Source organism: Leopardus geoffroyi, chromosome D2 (genome assembly GCF_018350155.1).
Source record: "Leopardus geoffroyi isolate Oge1 chromosome D2, O.geoffroyi_Oge1_pat1.0, whole genome shotgun sequence".
Lineage (NCBI taxonomy): Eukaryota > Metazoa > Chordata > Mammalia > Carnivora > Felidae > Leopardus > Leopardus geoffroyi.
Genome location: NC_059334.1, coordinates 56,667,508 through 56,691,557, shown reverse-complemented (window position 1 = coordinate 56,691,557; position 24,050 = coordinate 56,667,508). Strand labels below are relative to the sequence as shown.

The following is a 24,050-nucleotide window of genomic DNA, read 5'->3' as shown; positions in this document are numbered from 1 at the left end:
AACTGTTGAACCAGACGCATCTATAAATTCAGACTTTCTTTAGGAGAACAGTGACATCAAGCCAAAAAGCCAGATCCAATCTGGAAGAAATAAACCAGGAGGTAGAGATCCATTAAGCAGCAATTGTAGAACAGGGTGTCGGCATTGCAGATTAGATGTGTTTGTTCACCGCATCCAAGCCCCTCTCTCTACAGGGCAGCATCTGCGTGAAAGAAAGCTTCCAGTGAAGCAGCGTCACGAATAAGGTCTGCCCTTCATACCCAGGGTCTCAAATGGAACTAGGCAGCAGCCTGGGACTCGTGCGTGTGCTTGTGTTCAGGTGTGGGTGCACGCGCGGTACTGAGGACACGTGTACGTGTGCACACACGTGTCCACCATCTGCTCCGCACGGGAGAGCCGTAGCTGTTCCATAAGGATTTCTCGAGCACTTGCAAGGAGTCAGGGAGTGGTACCAGGACGGCGTAGGCTCACTGCATTCCGCTTGGCTTCACAAGGGCCGTGTGCAATCTGAAGCGGGGGGAGGCACCCACGGCTCTGTAACAAGTCAGGGGTTGCCCAAGAGTTAGCATCCGGAGTCCCTGGCTCCTGGAGTGCCCTCTGTTCCTCCTGTGACTCTTGCCCGGGCCCCTCCTCTTCACTAGCAGTATGTGGGAGGCGGGGTGAGCAGGTGCAATGGAGGCTGAGGTCCACCATATTCAGTCTCCTTGAACTTCAGGAATCAGGACGTGTGGCGTTAGGTTCCTTCCCAGACAATTCATTCTTCTCTTTGGGCCTCTTTCTTGCCTGTACCGAGGTTATTTCTAAGGTCCACTGTGGTCCATATGCCATAGTGATTGTAAGCATCCACACTGCCCTGGGTTCACTCTGCTGTGGTTTACTTTTATATTTACTTTGCAGTTAGCTCAATTTTCATCCATTTGTCCGTCCATCCATCCATCCATCCATCCATCCATCCATCCGTCTCTTCATCAACAAATATTCACTGTGTGCCAGATCTTGTGCCAAGGTTCTCCAACATCTTTCGTCATTTCTATAATCTGGCATTTTGTTGCCTCTGATTTACTGCGTGCTGGGAAGCTAGATCCCGAATTCACTAAGAATGCTGTGTGAAAAAGTAAATATGGTGGGGCACCCGGGTGGCTCAGACAGTTAAGTGTCCAACTCTTGATTTCAGCTCTGGTCATGATCTCACAGTTCATGTGATTGAGCCCCCTGTCAGGCTCTGCACTGACAACTCAGAACCTGCTTGGGATTCTTTCTGTCTCTCTCTCTCTCTCTCAGCCCTCTCAGCCCCTCCCCTGTTTGAGCACCTACGTGTGCCCTCTTTCTCTCAACGTAAAATAAATAACTTTAAAAAGTAAATATGGAATGATTAAGTAGATCATACTATGCCCATAGGACAGAATAGCAAGTAGTTAATTGTAATTACGGCATCGCAGTTTACTATTTGATGAAAACACAGGATAAAGAAGACTGTATACTCTGATGTCACTGAGGTACACGTGTGAACACAAGAACTGGAAGGAAATCCACAAAAATTAAACTGGTTACATTTCTGGGATGATGGGGGAACTCTTTTCTTTTTGCATTTCCTTTGCTTTCACAGTGCGCTTTGTGCATTCTGCATGGTCCTGGCAGGTGTTCATTCGCAAACGGGTGTCAGGCACAGCGGGGGTCGTGGTTCCTGCTCCCGGGGAGCCTCAGTGCAGCGGGAGACAGTGATGCACACAAATAGATTGCCCGAGAGGAGGGTGGGCGGAGGGGGTATAGCTCAGGTGAGGGAGACGTGGAAGTTTCAGTATGTGCTAAACTCTACCGTTGGCCGCTCTGTGAAACAGCACAGGAAAAGCTATTTTGGTCCCCGTTCCGTTAATGGAAGCCCAGCGGGGCCTTGGCAGGAAGACACCAAGTATCTTCTGTTTCAACTATTTCCAAGATACACCAAAGATCAACAACACAGGATTATTTCTACTTTTGCCCGGGTGTCAGCCTGAACCCACAGTCCTTTTGGATCGAAGAGCGGCCTGGCTGCGGTCCCCACCGTGGCCCTCACTCGGCCGGGCCTGTGACTTGCCACTCCACACCGAGCTCGCAGTCACTCCCGGTGGGAAAAGTGGCCCCCAGGTGAAACCACTGAAGTGGTCTCAAAACCCCAGCCTCTGGGCGAACCAAAGTGTGAAAGGTTGAATGCAGGTGTGGCTCCGAGTCTGCTCTCCATAGAAACAAGGAAAATGCGTTGGCCCCACCGGAATTTACTTTTCAAGAGCTTTATATTGACTTTGGTGCTTTCTGTTATTCTTTATTTCTGCTCTTATGTGAAGAATCGGAAAGGGACACTTGGATTTGAGGCGCACTGTTCCTGCCATTTATTGAGGGGCTGCTCTCTGGGGACTGGAACTGTGGCAATCCTGGCCTGTCAAGGCATCCACGGTCACAGTGGCCTCAGCCGCGAAATGAGCTACAGGACTTGAAAAAGGTCATTCGTAATACACTTTAAATTCGTGGCCCATTACCAGACCACACCCCTGCGGTGCATTACAAAACATATTTTACAATAAATTCTACATTTGCCTCTTGAATAACATAATCGCATTACCTTGCACTTTTTACGTGAAAAACATTACTCTGGTTCATGTAACCATTTTAGAGCACAATTTTTGGTATTCCTGTGCTTTTTTTTTTTTTTAATTTTTTTTTTTTCAACGTTTATTTATTTTTGGGACAGAGAGAGACAGAGCATGAACGGGGGAGGGTCAGAGAGAGAGAGAGGGAGACACAGAATCGGAAACAGGCTCCAGGCTCTGAGCCATCATGAGCCATCAGCCCAGAGCCTGACGCGGGGCTCGAACTCACGGACCGTGAGATCGTGACCTGGCTGAAGTCGGACGCTTAACCGACTGCGCCACCCAGGCGCCCCTTCCTGTGCTTTTTAAAAAAGACTTTGTTGTTGTTGCCGTTAACACACTGCAGCGTCAGAAAATCAAGGCACCCCAGCTTCCTGTACCTCTGAGCGGCCCCGGCCCTGTTCAGTGGCAAAGGGAAGGCGTCTCCGCTGTCCTGTGAGCCGGGCTGGATGTTGTCAGCAAATCAGGACAGAAAAAATTAAACACACGTCGAGGTTGAACTGGCCTTCTTTTCCACGCTGCGTTATTCCCTTGGTGCCCATTTTAGGTTATTGGTGCTTGTCTTTCTGCCCTCCTCCAGGCTGCAGGCTCTTTAGCGCGTCGTAAAGTGAGCCCCAGAGATGTGAGGCGGGCTGCTCAAGGTCACCGGGCAGCGAGCAGCTGCACCGGCTCCAGTCCAGGTCTCGCTCAGACGCTTTGTAAGACTGCGCGGTCGTCAGCGGCGCTATTTTGGGGAACTCCTGCTCAGGGTTGCTGCTGCTTTCATCAGACCGAACGCACTTCGGGGGGGTCCACGTCCTGTCTGCTGCCCAGAAACAGGTGGAAGAGGGCAGCGCGTCTATTTGGTGCTTAATAAATGAGCCCAGTCTCGCTAACATCACACGGCCTTATATTTTCAAAATAACGTTGATATAAATGAACCTCCGGCCCAGGCTCTGATTTTTCTATTTGCTAGGCCGAGGAACTCTACCCCCTACCCTCCCCTGCCCTGTCTCTGACCCATCTCTAAATCTCTCGCTGTGAGTCAGTGAGATGCTGCAGTTGTCCGCTGGTTGGTAAACCCTACAGAGTTGGCTGTGTGGTGTCGGTGTCAGGCGGGGATGGGAGGGAGCAGGCATGGCCTTATGCCGCAGGCGGGTGTGAACTGATGCCACCTCATTTTGGAGGGCCTGTGAACACCCAGCATGCATATCCTCCGCAATCTAGAAGTAGAAGCCTGCTTCTAGGCACCTGTTCTAGAGCAATGCTCACACCTCCCAAAGAAGCATGGACAAGAGTATTCGCTGCCTTTGGAAACAACCAGGATGCCTGGCAACAGGGACGTTGCTCAGTAAGCTAGATGTCCATTACTTTGGGATGCCAGGAAGCCCTTGGACAAAATGAGGTGGATCCATTTATGCTGATCTGGAAGGATCTCCAAGACATGTCGCTTGGTGACAAAAAGCTGCCTGGGGACGATGTGCAGTAGGTGGATATAATTTGTGAAGAATCTGATACGTCGCTATGGGAGAGGAGCGGGAAGCCACACGCCTGAGCGCAGTGACCATGTGGCCGTACGGCCATGGGTCCTTCTGACGTGGTAGAGGCACCGGGTGCAGCTTTTCTTTGTGATGTGGGTATAGTGTAGTTCATTTCAGGCTGTTACAAACAAGGCTGTGATCAGTCCCACCGCACAGACACCTTTATGCACCTGTAGAGGTGTATCTGTGAGATAAACTTCCAGGAACAGAATTGCTAGGTCCAAAGGCAACTGCATGGGTGATTTGATAGATATCACGAGGTTCCCTCTGTCAGAGTTACACCATTTTGCTCTCCCGTCAGTAACAGGAACATGCCTTTCTGAAAAAAATGAAGGTGATGTTCACATAAGATCAAGTGAACCATTTTGGTGTGTAAACTTCATGGCATTTAGTATGTTTACCACGTCGTGTGAGGTGGAGACTTCTGTGCGCAGTTTGTCAAAGTAGTTTAGACTGAGAATGCGTTCGTGTGCTCCTTGCTTAGTTAAAAATGAAAAGAAGAATAACAGTATGGGCTTCAGAGTCAGATCCAGACCCTGGATCCAGAGCCTGCCCTTCATTCGTTGTGTGACCCCAGGGAAATGACTTATCCCCCGTGAGGCTCAGTTCCCCCTGTTTGAGGTGGAGGAGAGAGCTTACCCCGTGGGGCTCGTGAGGATGTCGGATACTTGGCTGTGGGAAAGCAGCTGGTTCATCCTGGTGGTAACTGGTGACTCCTTCCCCTCCGTGCTCTCTGGAGACGACACACTGATGGCCTCTGGCCCCAACGGCACCAGTTCAAGTCTCACCTCCCCGCTTTGTGCCTCAGCCTTTCTGAGACTGGTGCAATGTGCGCAGTGGGGAGAGTGGGGTGTGGGAGGACTCGGAAGCCAACACGTAGGAAGTGCTTAGAGCAGCACTGGCTACACAGGAAAGGCTCATGTAAGGGGGCTGTTGGGATTTTTGCCAGCCCCTGGCTGAGTGTGCCCGGTGGGTGAAGGAGCCCATTATAGATGCCTGCTTCTCTCTGCTCTCTGACTCAGGGCCATTGGTGCCAACCCTCTGTACTGTGACTGCCACCTCCGCTGGCTGTCTGGCTGGGTGAAGACGGGCTATAAGGAACCGGGCATTGCCCGCTGTGCTGGGCCCCCGGACATGGAGGGCAAGCTGCTCCTCACCACGCCTGCCAAGAAGTTTGAATGCCAAGGTGAGGCCAGGAGCACGAGAATGGGGTGGTGGGTACAGGGTTGCATCGCACCCACCTGCTGCTGGGAGCCCATGAGACCTGCCTAATCCTGGAAGGGCATTCCAGGAGCTCCTGTGTCCCTGTGGTGACCCGCTGGATGGGGGTGGTCAGGTGGCAGGAACGAGGCACCTGCTGCTTGTTAGTATGGCCGCCTTCTAGTCCTGACGTACAACGAACAAAAAAAAAAGCCAGGCAGAAAATCTCAGGCTGTAAGGGCCTTAATCCCTCCCTGGGGTTATGTAAGGAAAATAAAAATAGCAGCAGCGTTTCTGGAAGCTCCAAGCCTCTCAGCAGCGGGAGTGCTCGGGCCTCTCTATGGTAGGAATTGTGCGCGGCAATTAGCTTAAACCCCGAGCCGCTGGACCCAGCTGCCGCTCGCCTGACATTTGCAGAAATACAGGGACTTGAGTGTGATTGGAGACTCTCTCACGCTTTGCTCTGAAGCTGCCTCACTCAGGGCATCTGTAAATACTCATTCGGACGTTGATTGACTGATTGACTGACGGCCCGGGAGCCCAGCTGAGCCAAGGGAGGCGGCTGAGGGCTGCCCCAAGCCCAGCTTTGTGTGCTGGGGGCCGCCTGGAGGGCGCAGCCCCTGCCCTCTGCAAGCTCACAGACCTCCATCAAAAATGAAACTGACATGGGGCGCCTGGGTGGCTCAGTCGGTTAAACATCCGACTTTGCTCAGGTCATGGTCTCACGGTTGGTGAGTTCGAGCCCCTCGGGCTCTGTGCTGACATCTCAGAACCTGGAGCCTACTTCGGATCTGTGTCTCCCCCTCTCTCTTGTGCTTGGTCTCTCTCCATCTCTTAAAAAATGAATACGTGTTTAAAAAATTTTTTTAAAAAATGAAACTGACAGCCATAGGTTAATGGCCACCTTCCGTGAAGGAGGCTGTCACAGGGGTAACGGTTCAGAGGGACCTGATCTGTGGCTTGCCTGTTGGGAGCGAAACATTTGCTCAATATTTATTTAATGGGGTGGGATTGACACTGGTAAGTTTTTTTTTTTTTATTATTGGAATATAACATGCGTAATAGTGAGATACACAGATCATAAGTGAATGGCTCGCTGAATTTTCACAGACTGAACGAACATACCAGGGATCAAAACACAGAACCCCATCAGTGCCCGGGAAACCTGCTCATGCTTCCTTCCAGTTATCACTGAAAAGTGTTTGTTTCTTTTAATGCTCATACCTCTTCAGCAGAACCAGTATTTCTCCTTTTCTAGAAGGAGTCCTAAGCGGAAACCTGAGTTAACCAGCTAGTTCTATTTATTCTTGTGAGGGCCTAATGCCCCTCACAGGTGGTGCCCCAAGCAGCCTGGCTGCTGGCTCCTCGTCCACCTCCAAGTTCAGGGAAGAGGACCAGTGGGTCCTGGAGGGGCTGGGGAAGGCCTTGCCTGTGGTGACAGGAGAGGGTTCTTTCCTGTTCAGCCTTGGAGAGAAACATCTCAAAGACAAATGGGCTCTTTGCTCCTAAGCATGGCCTCTCACGGAGCTGTGTCCCCTCCTTGCCAAGGCACCTGCCCTCAGTCTTCTGCTCACCGTGACCATGCTGGGGAGCGAGAGCCGGCTTCAGTAATAGTGATTGTGATGCCCTCACGGCTTTGCCCTGACACCGTGTGGGGGCTCCTTGGGCGTCCAACGCCTGCCTGTTAAGCACTTTTCAGATTAGCTTATTTAGCCAATATGGCCCCCGAGGCAGGTGCTGTTATTAACCACACTTTACAAAGGAGGGTCTGGAGGCCGGGAAGGTGGGCTTAGAAAGGGGGCGTGAACCAGAGGCGGAGGAAATAAAGGGAGGGCTGAAATCTCCTTGGGGAGAGAGCTTCCGGCACTGTCTCTGAGGCTGTCCGGCCCTGCCCTCCCCTGATACCTCCCCCCTGCCTCAGGTCCCCCCGCGCTGGCTGTCCAGGCCAAGTGTGATCCCTGCTTGTCCAGCCCGTGCCAGAACCAGGGCACTTGCCATAATGATGCCCTTGAGGCGTACAGGTGTGTCTGCTCCAGCGGCTATAAGGTGAGTGGAGGCTGGGGCTGGGAAGGAGGAGGGCTGTTTGTTCAAGATCAGGTGGGGGCTGTGCTGTCTTGTTCGCCACTTTGCCCACAGTGCCCAGGGCAGCTGCTTGAGGGAATGTTTAGTCAATGACCAGCACGTGAATGAATGAATGAGTGAACGAATGAATGAACAGGTAACTCTCGGGACAGGGAGGCCTGCTGCTGAGCGGGCTGGCTGTCTCTGTCGGCTCACACCAATCCCTGGGTCCCTCTGAGGTCCTCCTCATTCACTGTCCCCCTCCCCCACCTTCCCAGGGCCGTGACTGCGAGGTGTCCCTGGACAGCTGTTCCAGCAGCCCCTGTGGAAACGGCGGGACCTGCCACCCGCGGCAGGGCGAGGATGCTGGGTTCATGTGAGTTGCCTGGAGAGGCTGGAACCTGGTGGGTGGGATGGCCCGGGCCTCCCTGTGTTGGAGGAGGAGGTGGGGGTGTGCCAGAGACCCCTCCATGCCTACCCATCACAGGTCCCTGCTGCCCAGAGAGATGCGGGCCTGCCAGGCTCACAGCAGCAGGTAGGGCAGGGGATCGGAGCTACACTGCCCGCCCCTGCTCCAGGCCCCTCCCTGTTCGTGCCAGGTGCCAGAGGGCCTTCTGATGGCAGTGGGAGTCCATGGCCAAGGCCATGTGCAGTGCTAAGGGGCAGTTTAGGGGTGTTTTAAACCCCTATAATCTCCACTAACCCCAAGGCCTCCAATTGGAAGTCAACCACCTACTTGCTGTGCCGGGGCTGCCTGACGGCAGGCCCCCAGCCAGCTCCTTGGTATCAAGCAACCCAACCCCCACCCCCAGAGATGGGAGCAAGTCCTAGTCTCCTACCGATAGTCCCGCCTCCTGCTAGCAAGTACGGGGCCTCCCGCTATGGTCTCCTGGGTCATACAGGTCACACCTGGGCGGCCGGGCCTCCTGACTCTTCTCTGAGCTCACCACGCAAGCCCCCACCCACTCTGCTTTCCCCCAGGACCCCTCCACGAGCCCCCCACCTTCCCAGAGCCCTCCTGGACCCAGAGCTTTTCAGAGGAACACACAGTATTTAGTTACTGAAAATAAAGTGCCGGCCGAACAAATTTCCTCTTCAGAAAACAATGAGTCTACTTAGCAGGAATGGCCAAACCTGTCTCTGCAGACCTAAATCACCAGATGTGAAAAATAAAACACTAAACAGCCTCTCCCAGGTCGTCACCTTGGAAACGGCGTCCGTACAATAGGCTCTGTCCAACCCCCTCCTCATTGATAGACTCCAGGGGCGGGGTTCTGTGGAGAGTGGGGAGCTAGTGGAGCCCCCTCAGACGCTTCCCGCTAGGTGGGGGTGGGAGCCCTACAGATGACAGTAGGCCCCGAAACAGTGGCTTCAAACCTTTTTTGCTCACGTGCCCCCACGAAACTTAATTCCATCCCCTCTCACACGCTCTTAGACTGACGGCTGGAATTTTTCGTGGTAAGTTGAACTTTGCATTGCAAGGGAGGTTAATTTCCAGGATATTGTAAATATTAACATTGAAAGACCTCACTTTTTACTTCACTCTCATCACTTGCCAGTGGAATCTGAATAGCGCCGCAATTTGATACACTTAAAGATTACACCCACAAGCTCCTGTTTTAACTGCTTAAACGTCTTCCCTCTCTTTCTCCTCCAACTAGTATTTCCATTTTACTCCCCAACCCCGCCTCCATTTTTGTTCGCATGTGATCTGTTGTGATGCTAGAGAGTCTGTTTATTGAGCACGCTGCCATACTTCTTTGCCACCAACATGGGAATGTAAGTTTAAAGTTTTTTTTTTTTTTTTTATTTCTTGTCACCATAAACTTCTGATGAACGGTTTCTTTTTCAGAGTCGTCATTACAATAATCAATGATATACAATTGATCAGAACATAACTCCGCTACAAAATTTTATTGATAATTATTACAGATAACAGGTGGAGCTTTTTTGTGTGTAATTTTCTGATTCATGTGTCCCAGGGTGAATATGACAGAATGAGGACTCGGCATCCAATATATTCCTTTATAAAAATATACATATATAGCTATAAATGCTGAGAAAGAGTTGTTGAAATAAATCATTGGGATTAGACGTTTTATTGTAGCAGGCCATTCAATTATTTGAAACCCTTCCAAGATTATATACCAAAAACCCCAGAGTGATCTGTCATCAAAAATTATTTTTATTTTTAAATTTTGTTTAAAGTTTATTTATTTTGAGGGGGGTTAGGGGCAGAGAGGAGAGAGAGGGAATCCCAAGCAGGCTCCGTTCTGTCAGTACAAAGCCTGACACGGGTCTTTGTATGAACCCGCTAACTGTGAGATCATGACCTCGGCTGAAGAGTCGGACGCCGACTGAGCCACCCAGGTGCCCCCAAAAATTATTTTAATGCTCGGTCAATTCTTAATTGTCCCTTTATCTGGTGCCTGAGGGTTTTAGGCTCCAGGCACGTCCCCACCTTGGACTGCAGTTGGGAGAAGTGCACGTGCCTTTCTGAAGCTCTGGGTAGGTCTGTTTAGGGAAGTGTTTGTGCAGGACTTGAAGATCTGGAAATCAATTTCTCAGACATCTCTGACCCACAGATCTCTTGGCAAACCGCAGGAGCTCCCCCAGCTGGAAGATCACTGGTCTCCGGGACCCTCCATGAGCTGATTCCTGTTTATCCCCCAGCCCTGTTCTCGCCTCATCCCTGACATATGGGCTAGGTGTCCTCTGCCTCTTTGTCCTCATCTCCCCGGCCTCAGTGTGGCCCCATCCTGGCCTCTCCTCTGGTTGCCGGTCTCCTTGTCGTCTCCCCGGCTAGACTGAGGGAGCCCCCAGAGTGCAGGACTGTCTTGTTTACTCTAACCCCAGTGTCTAGCAAGGGCCTGGCCGCGAGTGGGGACCAAAGCTCTGGGATGATGATGGTCACAGGTGGACACAGGCTTCCACAGTGCCTCAGGAAGGCTGCTGCCCTGGCCCTGCCCACCTGTCCGTCTCTCCTCACCTGCCCACCCCCCCCAACCTCAGGTGTTCCTGTCCCACTGGCTTTGAAGGACCGACCTGTGAGGTGAATACGGACGACTGTGTGGAGCACACATGTGCCAACGGGGGCACCTGTGTGGATGGCGTGGGCAACTACACCTGCCAGTGCCCCCTGCAGTATGCGGGTAAGTGTGGTGGAGTTTTGGCATCTGTGCGGAGAGATGGGCAGGTGTGCCTGCCCTGAGCCCCCGTTCCTGTGGGCAGGAGGGCTGGGGCCCTCCCTCAGTGTCTATAGGAGGTTTCTGCTGGGCCAGCTGCCTGGCAGAGATTGGGGCAGCTTCTCTCCTGCCTCTTCCTCATTCTTTCCCCAGGAAGGGCCTGTGAGCAGCTGGTGGACTTCTGTTCTCCAGATTTGAACCCGTGTCAGCACGGAGCCCAGTGCGTGGGTACTCCAGATGGGCCCAGGTGAGTGTTGCCCATTTCCAGGGCCAGGCAAGGGCATGGGCCTTGAAGTCCCCTCCCCTCTGGTCTCCCCATTCTGTTTCTTTACTTTGTCAAGTGAGTTTGGTCTCAGCTTTACGAGGGTTCAGGGTGGTGGCGGCCGCAGCTTTGGTCAGACAGACCTAGGTTTACAGCGTGACGCTGAATGGATGCCTTGACCGCCCTGAGCCTGTTTTCTCGTCTGCAAACTGGGCACCCGGTATCTTCCTCGTGGGGTGGTTGTAAGGGTCAGATGAGCAAATGCACAGAAAGCACTTAGCTCCAAGTCTGACATCTGATAAGTGTGCCATAAATGGCTGTTATCTTCCCAGATCCACAATTTCTCATCCCCAATTACAAAATGCACAAAACTCTGAAGATCAAAAGTCCGTTTGATAGCAAAATCTGGTCTGACCTGAACGTATCTGGTAATAAAACGGACGTACAGTGACACGAGGCTACTTATAGTCCCTCTTCTTGCTGCAGAAATGTGAGTGTGCGTAATTAAGGGGCTGCCCCAGATCCCGTTACGTGTTACGTAATGCTTTAGGCATTGTGTCACCTTTCCAAACCCCAAAAGATTCTGAATTTCAAAATCTATCTAGCCCCGGGAGGTTTGCATAAGGGGTCGTTGACCGTTGTCACCGTCGTTGTTACTGGCATATATGGAAGTGCATTGTCACCTGAAGACCACATAAGGGTCATGGATTTTAAAAATATTTCCATCTGCAGTTTTGCAAACAGAGTCCCATTTTGGGGAGCCCGTTCCACTGGTCAGGACAAAACAGATGGTCAGGGTTGAGGCCTGTGGCTGAGGGACCCAACCCCAGCCACTCAGGCCAGGGTCAGGGGTGGAGTCTCTCAGGAAGCCCACTGTCCAGCAGGAGCCGCCCAAAGACAGTGGCAGGAAGCAAGAGACCGGGGTTATTGAGGTCCAGCCTGAGACTGAGGGGTGCATGGGAGCCCCCACCCAAATGCCGCCTAGATGCTGCACTTGTGGGGTGCCGCTGGGGGGTGGGGTTGCCATGGCAGAGGGGCAGTGGCAGCTTGAGGGGTGTGGCTGCCGCTCAGAGGGGCTGGGCCTCAGACATAGAATAAAGCAGGACTGCACGCGGTCCCTCGCCCTGTGCTGGGAAATGAGCAGAGAGCAGCTGTGTGGTGCCTGTTCTCGAGCTCCTGTTTTTGCGGGCGGGTGTAAGTAACTCCCCTGTGCCTGCAGCTCAGCGGGTATTCAGTCCCTGAATGACCGAGGGAGCGAATGTAAATGAGTGGGCGGAGGCTCAGCTGCAGCACATTTTCCAGACTGCAGCCCAAGACCCAGTAGTGCGTTGCGATCAATAGGGTGAGTTAAGAGTACCGTGAAAAACTAACATTGAGAAGCAACATGCCATTTTACGTAGTAAGGAAAAGTATTGTGGCGTGAAACTAGCTTTAGGGGTGCGTGCGTGTGCATGCTCACTGGGGTAGGAAGGTGTCGCTTACAGCCTGGAAAACCGGGAATGAATAAAAACATCCAGGCGGGGGTACCTGCCCTCCAGGTTGCGTGGTTGAACCGTGGAGTTTGCAGTTTAAAGAGTTTCCAACGGGGAATCTCTTGATGATAGCTGGGGGTGCTTCCTGGAGGAGGTGAGGTTATTGGCCAGGCTGGACTGGGGCAGGGAGAGAGGAGGGGGATGTTCCAGAATCAATAGGTATGAAGGTAGGGAAGTGCTGGTGGGTGGGATGGGGGTGCTGCCAGTGGAGACCAGTCTGACCACAGGGTGGGCCCGATGTGGGGGGAGCAGGCCAGGGGGCATCTTGCAAGGCTGTGACTGAAAAGTAGGTGGAGGAGTGCGCTCCTGATTTGATAGGCAAATGGTTGACCCCCAGGTCACCGAGGCTGGGGGCTGGGCTGGAATCGCTGAGAGGGGGCACCAGCCCTGCAGAGGGAGGGCCAGGAGGCTGGTCCAGTGGAGCTGGGGAGGCTGGAGAAGAGGGCAAGATGAGCCCCAGGATTCAGGGCCTTGTGCTGGGGAGCAGCTGGGCAGGTCGAGAAGGGACTGAAGTTTGGCCTCGGTTGTGTGGTCAGTGGCCAGGGTGGGTCTTCCGTGACCGGATCCCCATCTCCTCGTGCCCCTTGGTGTCCATCCTCCCAGCCCGGAAGCTGCTGTCACTCAGAAGCCCACACAAGCTCCTTTCTTGTGCCAGAAAAGTGTACCAGGACGGGCTGGGGGCATCTTTCTCTCCAGAGCTCTGCTTTATCTCCTGGGTGTCCCACAGACGCGCAGGACTTGAGGTTCTCTGTCACGTACACACAGCCCCTGGGCCCTGCGGGCTCCTGGCTGAGTGAGGGACTGATCCCCCCACGCCCCCAGGTGTGAGTGCGCATCAGGTTACGCAGGTAACAACTGCAGTGAGAACCAGGATGACTGCAGGGACCACCGCTGCCAGCATGGGGCCCGGTGTGTGGATGGAGTCAACAGCTACTCTTGCCTCTGTGCTGAAGGCTACAGGTGAGTGGTCCCGCTGTGCCCCGAGTGACTGAGGCCTTCTAGTCTCCAGCCGCTGAGCCGGCAGGAGGGAGCCAGGGTCAGAGCCTGGAAGTTGGATCCTGGGGTTTTAACCAAGGCTATGCCATCCCTAGCTGTGTGGCCTTGGGGAAGTTACCTAATAACTCGGATCATAGGCACAGGGTCCCTAAACTGTTTGGTTGAGGGAGGGGGTGGTGGGCACAGATTACTGGCCAATGCCCATCACATCCTGCCCAGCAAAACCTCTGAAGACACGTCCTAGTGTAAAGGTCATTTACCTTCACAGCCTGACTTCTCTGAAAAGTTGGGGGTGAGGAACACCTGCCCTCCTTCTGGCCACCCACCTCCCGTGCTCTGCTTGGGTCTTCCCCCCCCGCCCCCCCCCATGGTTTTATTGAGATACAATTCACCCAGCTTCAGTATATAATTCAGTGGCTTGTACTCTATTATCAGGATTTTGCATGCATTAACCATAATCAATTTTAGAACATTTTCATTACTCCAACAAGAAACTCCATACCTCTTATCTGTCACCCCACCGCCCCCCATCTCAGCTCCAGGCAACCAAGAATCTGATATCTGTCTGTAGAGTTCCTTATCCTGAAGATTTCATATAAATGGAATCATACAATCTGTGGTCCTTTGTGACTGGCTTCTTTCACTTAGCGTCATGTCTTTGAGGTTCATCCATGTGGGAGCATGTATTAGAACATCATTCCTTTTTGTGGCCAAATAGTATTCCGCTGCATGAATAGACCACACTCGTTTATCCATTCATCCGCTGACAGGCATTTGGGTTATTTCCGCTTTGGGCTGTTGTGAATGCTGACGCTACAGGATGTATGCTGTGTCAGAACTACCTGCCGGAAGTACCGTCCCCTCTTGTATTTGTTTAGTAAATGGAGTCTTCTCTCTTTTGCTCGTGTCTGTTTTTTCTTTTCTGTAAAATGGGCAAGAGTAAAATTTGCTAGCAGACTTGACTGCCATGAGCCACGAGTGCTTCTCAAACTTTAATGTGCACACGATCTTGTTAAGCAGATTTAGGTTTTCCATTTCTGACAAATGCCCAGGTGATAGCTATGATGCTGGTCCAGGGACCACCCCTGTTTCCTACCTTGTCTTCAGTATCCTTCTGGCTTGTTCTCTCGGGGAAAGTGTTCATTAGGAGCATCTTCTGTTGCCTTAAGGGTCCAGTTTCCCAAGATGTTTAGTGATTTCTCTCCAGGACTGTGGGAGAGAAAGATGTTGCCTTGCCCCTTCTTTGACCTGTATCTTTTCCCTCTCAGTGGGCAGTTCTGTGAGACCCCTCCCCGCCCACCTGCCCCCAGAAGCCCCTGCGAGGGGACTGAGTGCCAGAATGGAGCCAACTGTGTGGACCAGGGCAGCGGGCCGGTGTGCCAGTGCCTTCCAGGTTTCGGCGGCCCCGAGTGTGAGAAGTTGCTCAGTGTTAACTTTGTGGATCGGGACACCTACCTGCAGTTCACCGATCTGCAGAACTGGCCACGGGCCAACATCACGCTGCAGGTGCGTGCCCAGGGCGCCAGTCACAGAGGGGAGTCAGGCAGCAGGGGGCCGTGGCCTCAGGTCCGAGCATCAAGCAGCATCCTCGCCCAAAACTGGGAGCAGCCTGTGTCAGTCAAAACGCTTGGGATGTGGGTCAGGCACATCTGGAAATGTTATCAGGTCACAGAAGCAGTCTCAAGGCAGGGCCAGAAGTGGTCTCCTGGGTGACTGGGTCCTCTCCCACTATCCAGTCTCGCCTACTCCTGAGCTTCAGCCTCGAATGCTGCACACAGGTTTCTCCACGTGGCTAGGACACAGGGTTGGCTCTGGGCTTGTATCTTTGGCCACCTGTCCCTGGGGCCCTTATTTTGCCATTTCGTGTCTTGAATTTCATCTCAGAACATCAGTGTTTCGAGGGCAAAGAGCGGGTCCCACTTGAATGGCACTGTTTGCTAAACGTTTCTTGGGGAGGGAGAGGACAGTGCACATCACATGATAAAAGTTTGCGTCTCCTCTTTGGCCATCTCCCTCTTCCAACAGCTGCATTCCCTACCCTGGCAGCCACTTCTCCTCTCTGTCCTCTTCTTTTCTCCCAGAGCCCTTCAGCCTCCCGACGTGCTCACTGTGCTCTCCCCCACTTTATCACCTCTCCTAAGTCTTGCCCATGTACACCGTCTATACTGCAACAACACAGCTAGCCCAAGTGCTCAGTAAAATAAAATTCACCACACCTCCCAGCCACTGCCTCAGGTACCTCCTGCTGTCCCCATCACTGGCCTGTCTTCAGTCCCATTCCCATCCCTGGACCAGTCACTGAGTCCAGCGAAACGGGTGCTATGAGGTGTCCAGCCTGGGCCGTGTGCCAGCCCTGTGTATGAGACCAGGGAGTCAGGCTGTCTACCAGAAGCAATGGGGGAAGAGGGACAAGGCAGGATCATCGTTTCTACGGCTTCACAGAGGGCTCCCCCCACCAAGGCAACTCCAGCTTTTGCTCACACAGATTCAGAGACAGGTGCTACCTCCTGAGTGGCTCCTTCCAGGTTTGGGTGGTCATGGCTATTAGAGAGCCCTCTTCACCTTGTCCTCTCTGTGGCTCCCAGAGGCCCATAGAACAAGCTACCCTGCATCGATCTGACTTTCCTCTCCGGGCACATAGTCCTAAGGTCTCTTACCTGCCCCTTCTCGCACGTGGTTTCCAGGCCTCAGCTGGTCTGTCTGCCTTCTCTCTGTGGCCCTGGCCAGCCTGGCAGTGGATGGGATTTGAACCAGGGGCTGCCAGCCTCTGTCAGCATCCCCTTGAGGATGTGTCCCCTGGGCAGCCAGGGGAGGGCAGCTCTACGCACAGCATCCCTCTTCCAAATGTGGATCCCCATCTGTCCCACCTACCTGTGCCACTGCTGGGTGGGGTGGGGTGGCAGAGAAAGTGCCCTTGCCCATCAGGTCTCCACGGCAGAGGACAACGGGATCCTGCTGTACAATGGGGACAATGACCACATCGCAGTGGAGCTGTACCAGGGTCATGTGCGTGTCAGCTACGACCCAGGCAGCTACCCCAGCTCTGCCATCTACAGGTAAGGCTTCCTCATACCCACCGCCCTCCCTCAGGGTGTCCCAGGCCAAGAGCAGGTGGTTATCGGGACCTCCAGAACCTGGGCTGCCCATGTAGGAAGATACAGTATTTGGGCCCATCTTGGAGCTGAGGCGGAGATCGAGGCCTGAGCAGTGGACCGACCCTTCCCTATCCTACCTCCTCCTCACAAGGGGGTCTGTAGTGGGAAGGGGAGGGGGGATAGTTTGGAGACCCCTGCCCCAAACTGCTCACCTTTCCCTGGGGAGTCCCAAGAAGCAGAGCAGGAGGGGCCAGGCCCCAGGCCACCGAGTCCCCATGGTGTCCTCCCTGAGAGATGTTACTCCCTGGAAAGCAGCTGCTGACCAGTGGCGTTTTCGGGGAAGAGCCCAGGCAGGGATGGGCTGAACTGAAGCCCATTCCCTGGGGTGGGGGCACCCCCTCTTCTTCTAGTGCTGAGACGATCAATGACGGGCAGTTCCACACTGTTGAGCTAGTCACCTTTGACCAGATGGTGAATCTCTCCATCGATGGAGGCAGTCCCATGACCATGGACAACTTTGGCAAACACTACACACTAAACAGCGAGGCCCCCCTCTACGTGGGAGGTAAGGACCTGGCCAGGTAGAGGCTGCGGCTGGCTCTCCCCAGGCCTCCCCATCAAGCAATGTGACAGCCATTCCAGGTGGGGCCTCTGTTGCTTTCTGGCCTGAGTTTTGCCAGGACAGCTGGTGCCCAGGCCACCGGACGACGGGAGCATTCCAAGCTGCCAGGGGATTGTCCTTCCTGGCCTGGAGCCCAGGCTGCTGTCAAGCTCAGACTGACCAAGAAGGATAGATGCCTAGGTTAGCCTGGCCTTGGGGGAAGCCTGGAACTTTCCTAGCTCTTTTCCAAAGTGGGTACTTTCCCTCTTGTCTTTGGGCCAGAAGGGGCTTGTCAAGCATTCAGGGTCCATTCCCGGTCTTGGAGCTGCTGTGAGAGACCCAGGCACCCAGCAGGAGTCTCCGCATCAGCTGGGGACCTCCCAGCTGGCTTTACAGGCTTTGCAGGTTAAATGCCCCTGTCTGCCACCCGCCAACATTTCCAGGTCTGAACAAGTCAGGTCTCTGCAACAGAGGGCCTTGGTGAGACTGCGGGCAGGTGTGAAGGAGAGAGCCCTGGGCTCTACTCCCAACTCTGCTGTTTGTTAGTCGTACAATTTCAGGCAAATCACTGACCACAAGATGGGTTTCAGCTACTCCTCCCTCCAAGGGTTGCTGTGATCACCACGACAGCAGGTGACAAAGCAGCATACACCTTGGTTCCAGGCCCAGGTCCTCTGCTGCTTTTGGAGTCTTTGGGGGGTGAAAGCTGGTATCCCAGAGGGCAGGAAGGGTGAGGGCAGACTTTAGGCACCCAGAGCTTCCTTTGTCAGCTGGCCACTGCCAAGCCTGGCACCTGTGGGTTCTGGTCATTGAGGGAACAGGCTTTCCTTTTTTGTTTTCTGGGAAAGGAGTCTGGACCCTCCAAGGTGGCAAAGGATCTTGGCTCAGGGTTGCAAAGACAGAAAGACGGAGGCCGAGGGCGGGAGGGAACACTGTGGAGATGCCCAGTGGACCGAGGGCGGTAGGGTCAGACATGGTCTGAGCCTGACTCAGCCCAACTCTGCTCGCTCCTACCCACCCAAGGGATGCCAGTGGATGTGAACTCGGCTGCCTTCCGCCTGTGGCAGATCCTCAACGGCACCAGCTTCCACGGTTGCATCCGAAACCTGTACATTAACAACGAACTGCAGGACTTCACCAAGACGCGGATGAAGCCAGGCGTGGTGCCAGGCTGTGAGCCCTGCCGAAAGCTCTACTGCCTGCATGGCATCTGCCAGCCCAATGCCACCCCTGGGCCCGTGTGCCATTGCGAGGCCGGCTGGGGGGGCCTACACTGTGACCAGCCAGCCGACGGCCCCTGCCATGGCCACAAGTGAGCCTGAGCTGGGTTCAGGGAGCCCTCACCCCTTGCCCGTTCCTTTCCCCATGCTGAGGGCTGCTGCATAGACTGTATTTTTAACACCCCAAACTGGAACATGTGGCCCAGCACAGGGTTTTTTTTTTTCCATTTTTTTTCCCCTAGTTTTCAGTTTTTATTAACAGGAAGAGTTCCCTAGGGATACAGAATCACATTTTTCTCCCTTTGTTTCAGTCTTAGGAATAGGATAACCTCCCCGGATGCCAAAGCTGGGGGTGTGGGTTCCCTGGGATTGGACTGGCTCCAGCCTATTCTCACAGTACCTTTTCTCTGTCCCCTCCAGGTGTGTCCACGGGCAATGTATGCCCCTCGACGCTCTCTCCTACAGCTGCCAGTGCCAGGATGGGTACTCGGGGGCTCTGTGCAACCAGGCTGGGGCACCTGTAGACCCCTGCGGGGGCCTGCAGTGCCTGCATGGCCACTGCCAGGCCTTGGCCACCAAAGGGGCACACTGTGTGTGTGACCCAGGCTTTTCGGGCGAGCTGTGTGAGCAAGGTCAGGGGCCCCCCTCCTGACATGCCCTCTCCAGGGCCCCTCCCCACAACTTGCATTAGTGACTTGACTTTTCCTCCTCCAAACCCTGGCATCCCCTCTGTGCCTCCTCCCCTCTCCTCTCCCACATCTTGGGCTGCTCTTGGGCCATAGTACCCACTACCCTCTAGGCTCTGACCCCCACCCCCAAATGGTTCGGCTTGCCCTGAAGCCCCCTTATCCAGGGCAAGTGCCCCTTCAGGCTGGGGTCTCTCCTTATAGAAGGGGCTGCCCAGGGGAACAGCTCCTGCACAAACCTCCACATCTTGGCCCCATCACCTTGCGACCCAAGAGCAACAGGAAGTCTGAGGGTTGGGGACTCTTTCCCAGGCCCTCCCTGGCCCGTGTAACCAAGATGTTTCTGCTGGGATTGAGACTGCTGAGGCTAGGCAGAGGGAAGCTGGAGAAGTCCAGAACTCAAGCACCTTCAGGGGCCCTTAGGCCCCTGCTCCTGGCACAGATTCCTTCTCTATTGTTCTTGCCTCCCCAGTCTCCTCTTGCACTCTTCCAGCAACTGGGAGCCCAATTACCTGACAGCCTAATCTGTCCTGGAGGGCCCTGGCAGCTAGAAAGTTCTTCCTACTGACTGGCCTATGGGCCCAGAAGGAAGCCTGTGCATGTGCATGTCGGGTGGGGTCGGAGGTGGAGTCTAAGCGCTAGAGGACCTGGTCCTTGGATGCGCCTCTCTGCCGCCTCCGGCCTCCCCGGGGCCGGCGCTGGCCCATGGGTGTGCCCTGAGGCTTTCTCTTGGTGTCTGTCCTATCCAGAGTCCGAGTGCCGGGGGGACCCTGTCCGGGACTTTCACCAGGTCCAGAGGGGCTATGCCATCTGCCAGACCACGCGCCCGCTGTCGTGGGTGGAGTGCCGGGGCTCATGCCCAGGTCAGGGCTGTTGCCAGGGCCTGCGGCTGAAGCGGAGGAAGTTCACCTTTGAGTGCAGCGACGGGACCTCTTTTGCCGAGGAGGTGGAGAAGCCCACCAAGTGTGGCTGTGCCCTCTGCGAGTAGCGCCAGGCTAGACGGGGAGGGGTGAGGCAGGCGAGAGGGCACGGCTGCAGTGAAGCCGGGTGGCCCGCAGTGGGGTGGGGGTGCGGGCCATCCTGCCTGTTCCTGAGTGGCAGGGCCCTCTGGCCCCACCCCACAGCAATCTCTTGGGGGGTGACCAGGCCGGCAGCTGGGGGTGGGGTGGGTGGGCGTGGCCCGGGCTTTAGGCCGCCCTCTCCGGAAGTGCCTTGCACAAACAGGCGCTTAATAAATATTTGTTGAATGAATGTGTGCTTGAGGTCAGGCCAAGAAGTGCACAGAATGATGACCCTCCCCGCCACCCACCCTGCTTGCCTACTACCTAGGTCTGAAGAAGGGACTGGCCTCTTCCCAAAACAGCCTTTCCCTCTCGCCGGTGGCCCACACTGCCCTCAGAAGCCCCCTGTCCCCTGCAGATAACTTTGAAGCCTCCCCTGGGGCAGCCAGCCAGGATCTCTGCTTTTTCTGCTGCTGCAGCATCTGCCAGCAGTAGGCCAGGCTGCGCAGGGGAAGGGCCCCCTCCTGCTGGCCGGGAAGGGACTAACCCTTGCCTCCTGGGCTGATGTAGCACTAAAGCCACTGCTCAATGGGGAGTGAGGCTGCGGCTAGAGGAGGGTCCCTTAGGACCAGACCCCTGAATCCTGAAGTTACGAGTTGACCATTGTAGCTTCAAAAATGTCCACTGGGTCTGTTTGGAGTGGCAGTCCCACCAGAGAGGACAGGCGCTGGGGAGGTTCTTGGTTCCAGCAGAATAACCACCACCTCCAGACACCACCAAAGGGGCATTGGTCCTAGGCCTTCCTAGCCCCTAGCCAGGCACAGGATGCTGTCAAGCCATTGGCAGGGGCAAGGGGGTGTGGTCTAGGCTGCTTAGCCAGGGAGGCTTCCCCTCCCACGGAGACTGGGTCCAGACCCCCTCACCATGCAGGCCAGTGGGGAGCAGTGGTACAGGCACCAGGAAACCTCTGCTGCCTGTCACTCTGGGCAAACGTCTTCCCCATCTATGGTCCTCTGTCTCCTAGCTGTCCCATGGGGAGGTGGTTTGACTGAACATACATATGAGCAACGTAGACCTTCCCACTGTGGCTCCGGAAGGGAGGCTAGAGGAGGTAGAAGATGCATGTTCGTGAATCACATCAAGTATTTATGTGCCTAACTGGGCTGGCACTGTGGGTGTTCTGCTCTCACGGACAGATATGAACTAATCGTAGAGCATCACAGGAATGAGCAGGATGCCTGGGAAGAGTTGAGCCGAGCGAGGGCTCCGACCACTAGACACTGGCCCAGGCTAGGGCTACTTACCCCAGGCGTTTGCAAGGAAGGACTCTGTGTTTGAAGAGTCACTGAATATGGGCCATGTGACTACAACTTCCATGCTTCCATGCTTCTCTTCCATGCACAATGAAAACACAGATTATCTTTGAGCTTAAATAGCAAGCTGGCTAGAAGATAGGTCACACTCTCCTGTCCAGATGTCTCCCCAAGAGAGTGTGCCCCCAGGGGACGCCAGTGGGCAAGAGGAGCAAGCATGTCCCTTTCCTGGCTCCTTCCACCTGCAAACAGAAGACAGGGCTGGGGGAGTCTGCTGGGTGGGGCTGAGGTGGTAGTGCACCTGTGTCCTCAGCCACCATGGGCGGTGGGAGGAGCTCCTGGTGCTGAGCAGTAGAGGGCTGGAGCCTCCGACAACTGAGGAAGCCTGGCACGCTCTACTACACCAGGACTCTGGCCAGTGAGTTGGAACCCTGGAAGCCCTGTAATGGGAAGAGGATCCTGCCCTGCCCAACTGCAGAGGCATTTTCATGGCTGGATCTGCTTCTCACCAGGGACCTGGCTCTATTTTCTTGTGGTTCTGAGCAGGGCCACGGTGCCCTTCTCCGTGGACAGCAGCCTGGGCCTTGAGGGCCTTCTCCTAGGGCTGCACGGCATCCCTCTCTTACCTACAGTTTCTGGACCACGTGGGACCCTGGAGAGCAGCTCTAGCGCTAGGCAGGTACTAATAATATGGAGGAAAGTTCAAGTGCAGCTGGCACTTACCCCTTCCACGGAAGAGAGGTGTTTGGGCCAACCGACCCCGAGACACTTACCTTCCCGTGGCCACCACCATTCCGCCACTGCCCTGGAGTAGAAGTGGCTTCCTGGGCTTGAGGGGCACTAACCAGCAGCAGCCTCTTCATCTGCGGATGGGTGATGGCTGCCAGAAGTCCTGCTCTCCCGCTCCCGTGGGGTTGGGAGGGCAGAGTACAGGGTGTGCGTTCGCAGGGGGTACCCCGTGAGCTGGGTGCCGTCCCTACCCGCCCCTCCACAACACCCCGCATCTCAGCCTGGCCCCGCATGCACCTTCAGTGGAGCTGCAAGATTGGGATCCACCACAAGAGCGAGGGCAGCAAGGAGCCACGTGGTGTGTCCCAGGATCAACGTTTCCTCAACCACCAACCTGCAAGCTGCTAAGGAACTGGACCACCGCTCATCTCGTCCGTCCACATTTAGGCCCAGGAGAAGGCTCTGGCGAAACCAGCTCTGATTAATCACCTCCACACCTTGTCACCCCTCTGATAAAAACCTTCGTTCACTTTGGTGTCACCACCGGCTGTCTCCATTCAACATGCACCGAAGGGACACAAGCAGGGCAAGTCCTGAGGTTGCTGCTGCTTTGGCGACACTGCTGGCGACGGTGGCCGGGGCTCCCTGGGAAGGTGTCAGGAATAGGCCGGACTCGTCTCCTCTTTGCCTGCTGTTAGCCTAACCACGAAAGTATCTCTTTATACAGAATACTTAACAGATTCTAATATATATTTGTATTTCATTTTGTTATAGTATTTTTATATGTTAAAGTCCATATCTCGTGTCCCGTTTTGATTTTCAGATGCTGTGTGGTAGTGACACTTTGTTTAGGGGTCTCTGTAGTCTTATCTGGATCACTCTTTTAGAGAGACTGGTTTAGAACAGGCCCGTGAGGGAGCCACACCTGCCCTTTCCCTAGAATTATTCTAGAACATGTTGGATATTGTCTGTTGTCTTCCATGTGAACATGACATTGATTCACTCGGGTTCTGCCTTGTTGATGTCTTTTTCTGCACTAAGGATGAGCCCAGGGCTGCTGACATGCAGATTCCCAGGGTTTGAGGGTTTCTGGGCTGCCCACACACTGGCCACAACCCCCCGATGGCTCTCAGAGGCAGCACATGTAGGACACCTGCCCTTGGAACTCTCTGGTCTTCATGAAGTGGCAGAGGAGGTCGGTTCTTCCCAAAGGAGGAAGGGGAGGTCTGGGGGATGGCTTGGTCATAACTCCCTGGGGATGTGAGTGCAGGGGCAGAGCCTGGCCCTGCACAGCACACGCAGAGATCTGGGCGGGGGAGGGGTCCTCATCCTCATTTCCCCTCAAGGATCTGGAGTCACACCCAGAGTTTGTGAACAGAGTCACATCCACATTTAACCTGGCTCTGAAGGTTTCAGTTCACTGGGGCAACAGATTAGAAAGCAGTACGGTTTCTCAAACTGTCCTGTAAGGTTAACCTGAGTGTCACTAGAAGAGTGGTTCATAGGGATCAGTGGAGAAAGAAAGCAAACACACTTCTACAGTAGTTCTACTACGACTCCAGACTGCAGAATTGCTCTTAGCAATTTTTTAGGATGCATGACCTGAGCATCTAGGTGAGGCCAGGTGCTGGCAGTCGGGCTGGGCAAGGCCCCCACCACCAAGGAGACCCACCTGGTTCTCCTCTGATGCCAGGATCAGAGACTGATTCCCCACTAGATCATGATGATGGTTACACAAGTCATACCTGAACAGCACATGGTCACCTTGAAAGTGGGCGGTGATGGTAACTGCAGTGTCTGCAAAGCAATTAGGGATTTGGGAGGAAATGTAATGAACTGGGTATAAGGAAGAAAATGGGTTAAAATAGGGTTGTAAGCTCAAGTGTCTGGCCAATAGGTTACCTAAGTAAATGGGCACCTGCCCTTCTGGCCCATCATTTGCATTACCACTTCCGATATAGCAGCGGGTAAGAGACCGATTTCCCTACTGTTAAAGAAAAAAGGGGCAAATGGCAGCTGACAGGG

The 24,050-nt window shown here is 54.3% G+C and overlaps 1 protein-coding gene and 1 long non-coding RNA gene across 2 annotated transcripts in view; one reads left to right on the top strand and one right to left on the bottom strand.

Moving 5' to 3' along the window:
• The window catches only part of SLIT1 (slit guidance ligand 1), a 174,302-nt gene extending 151,272 nt beyond the window's left edge, over positions 1–23,030 (top strand). The window contains exons 26-37 of the mRNA XM_045438409.1: positions 5,167–5,330; positions 7,266–7,390; positions 7,684–7,781; positions 10,418–10,557; positions 10,744–10,837; positions 13,207–13,344; positions 14,649–14,886; positions 16,306–16,436; positions 16,886–17,040; positions 18,100–18,388; positions 18,717–18,928; positions 19,732–23,030. Coding sequence (XP_045294365.1) covers positions 5,167–5,330; positions 7,266–7,390; positions 7,684–7,781; positions 10,418–10,557; positions 10,744–10,837; positions 13,207–13,344; positions 14,649–14,886; positions 16,306–16,436; positions 16,886–17,040; positions 18,100–18,388; positions 18,717–18,928; positions 19,732–19,970 — 2,023 coding nt within the window. The 3' untranslated portion in view covers positions 19,971–23,030. The remainder of the gene's footprint in view (positions 1–5,166; positions 5,331–7,265; positions 7,391–7,683; positions 7,782–10,417; positions 10,558–10,743; positions 10,838–13,206; positions 13,345–14,648; positions 14,887–16,305; positions 16,437–16,885; positions 17,041–18,099; positions 18,389–18,716; positions 18,929–19,731) is intronic.
• LOC123576888 lies at positions 13,741–14,640 on the bottom strand. The gene is made up of 2 exons (XR_006701624.1): positions 14,477–14,640; positions 13,741–14,302 (listed from the first exon to the last, which is right to left on the bottom strand). It is a non-coding gene; the product is annotated as an uncharacterized LOC123576888 (long non-coding RNA).
• Positions 23,031–24,050: the final 1,020 nt, after the last annotated feature.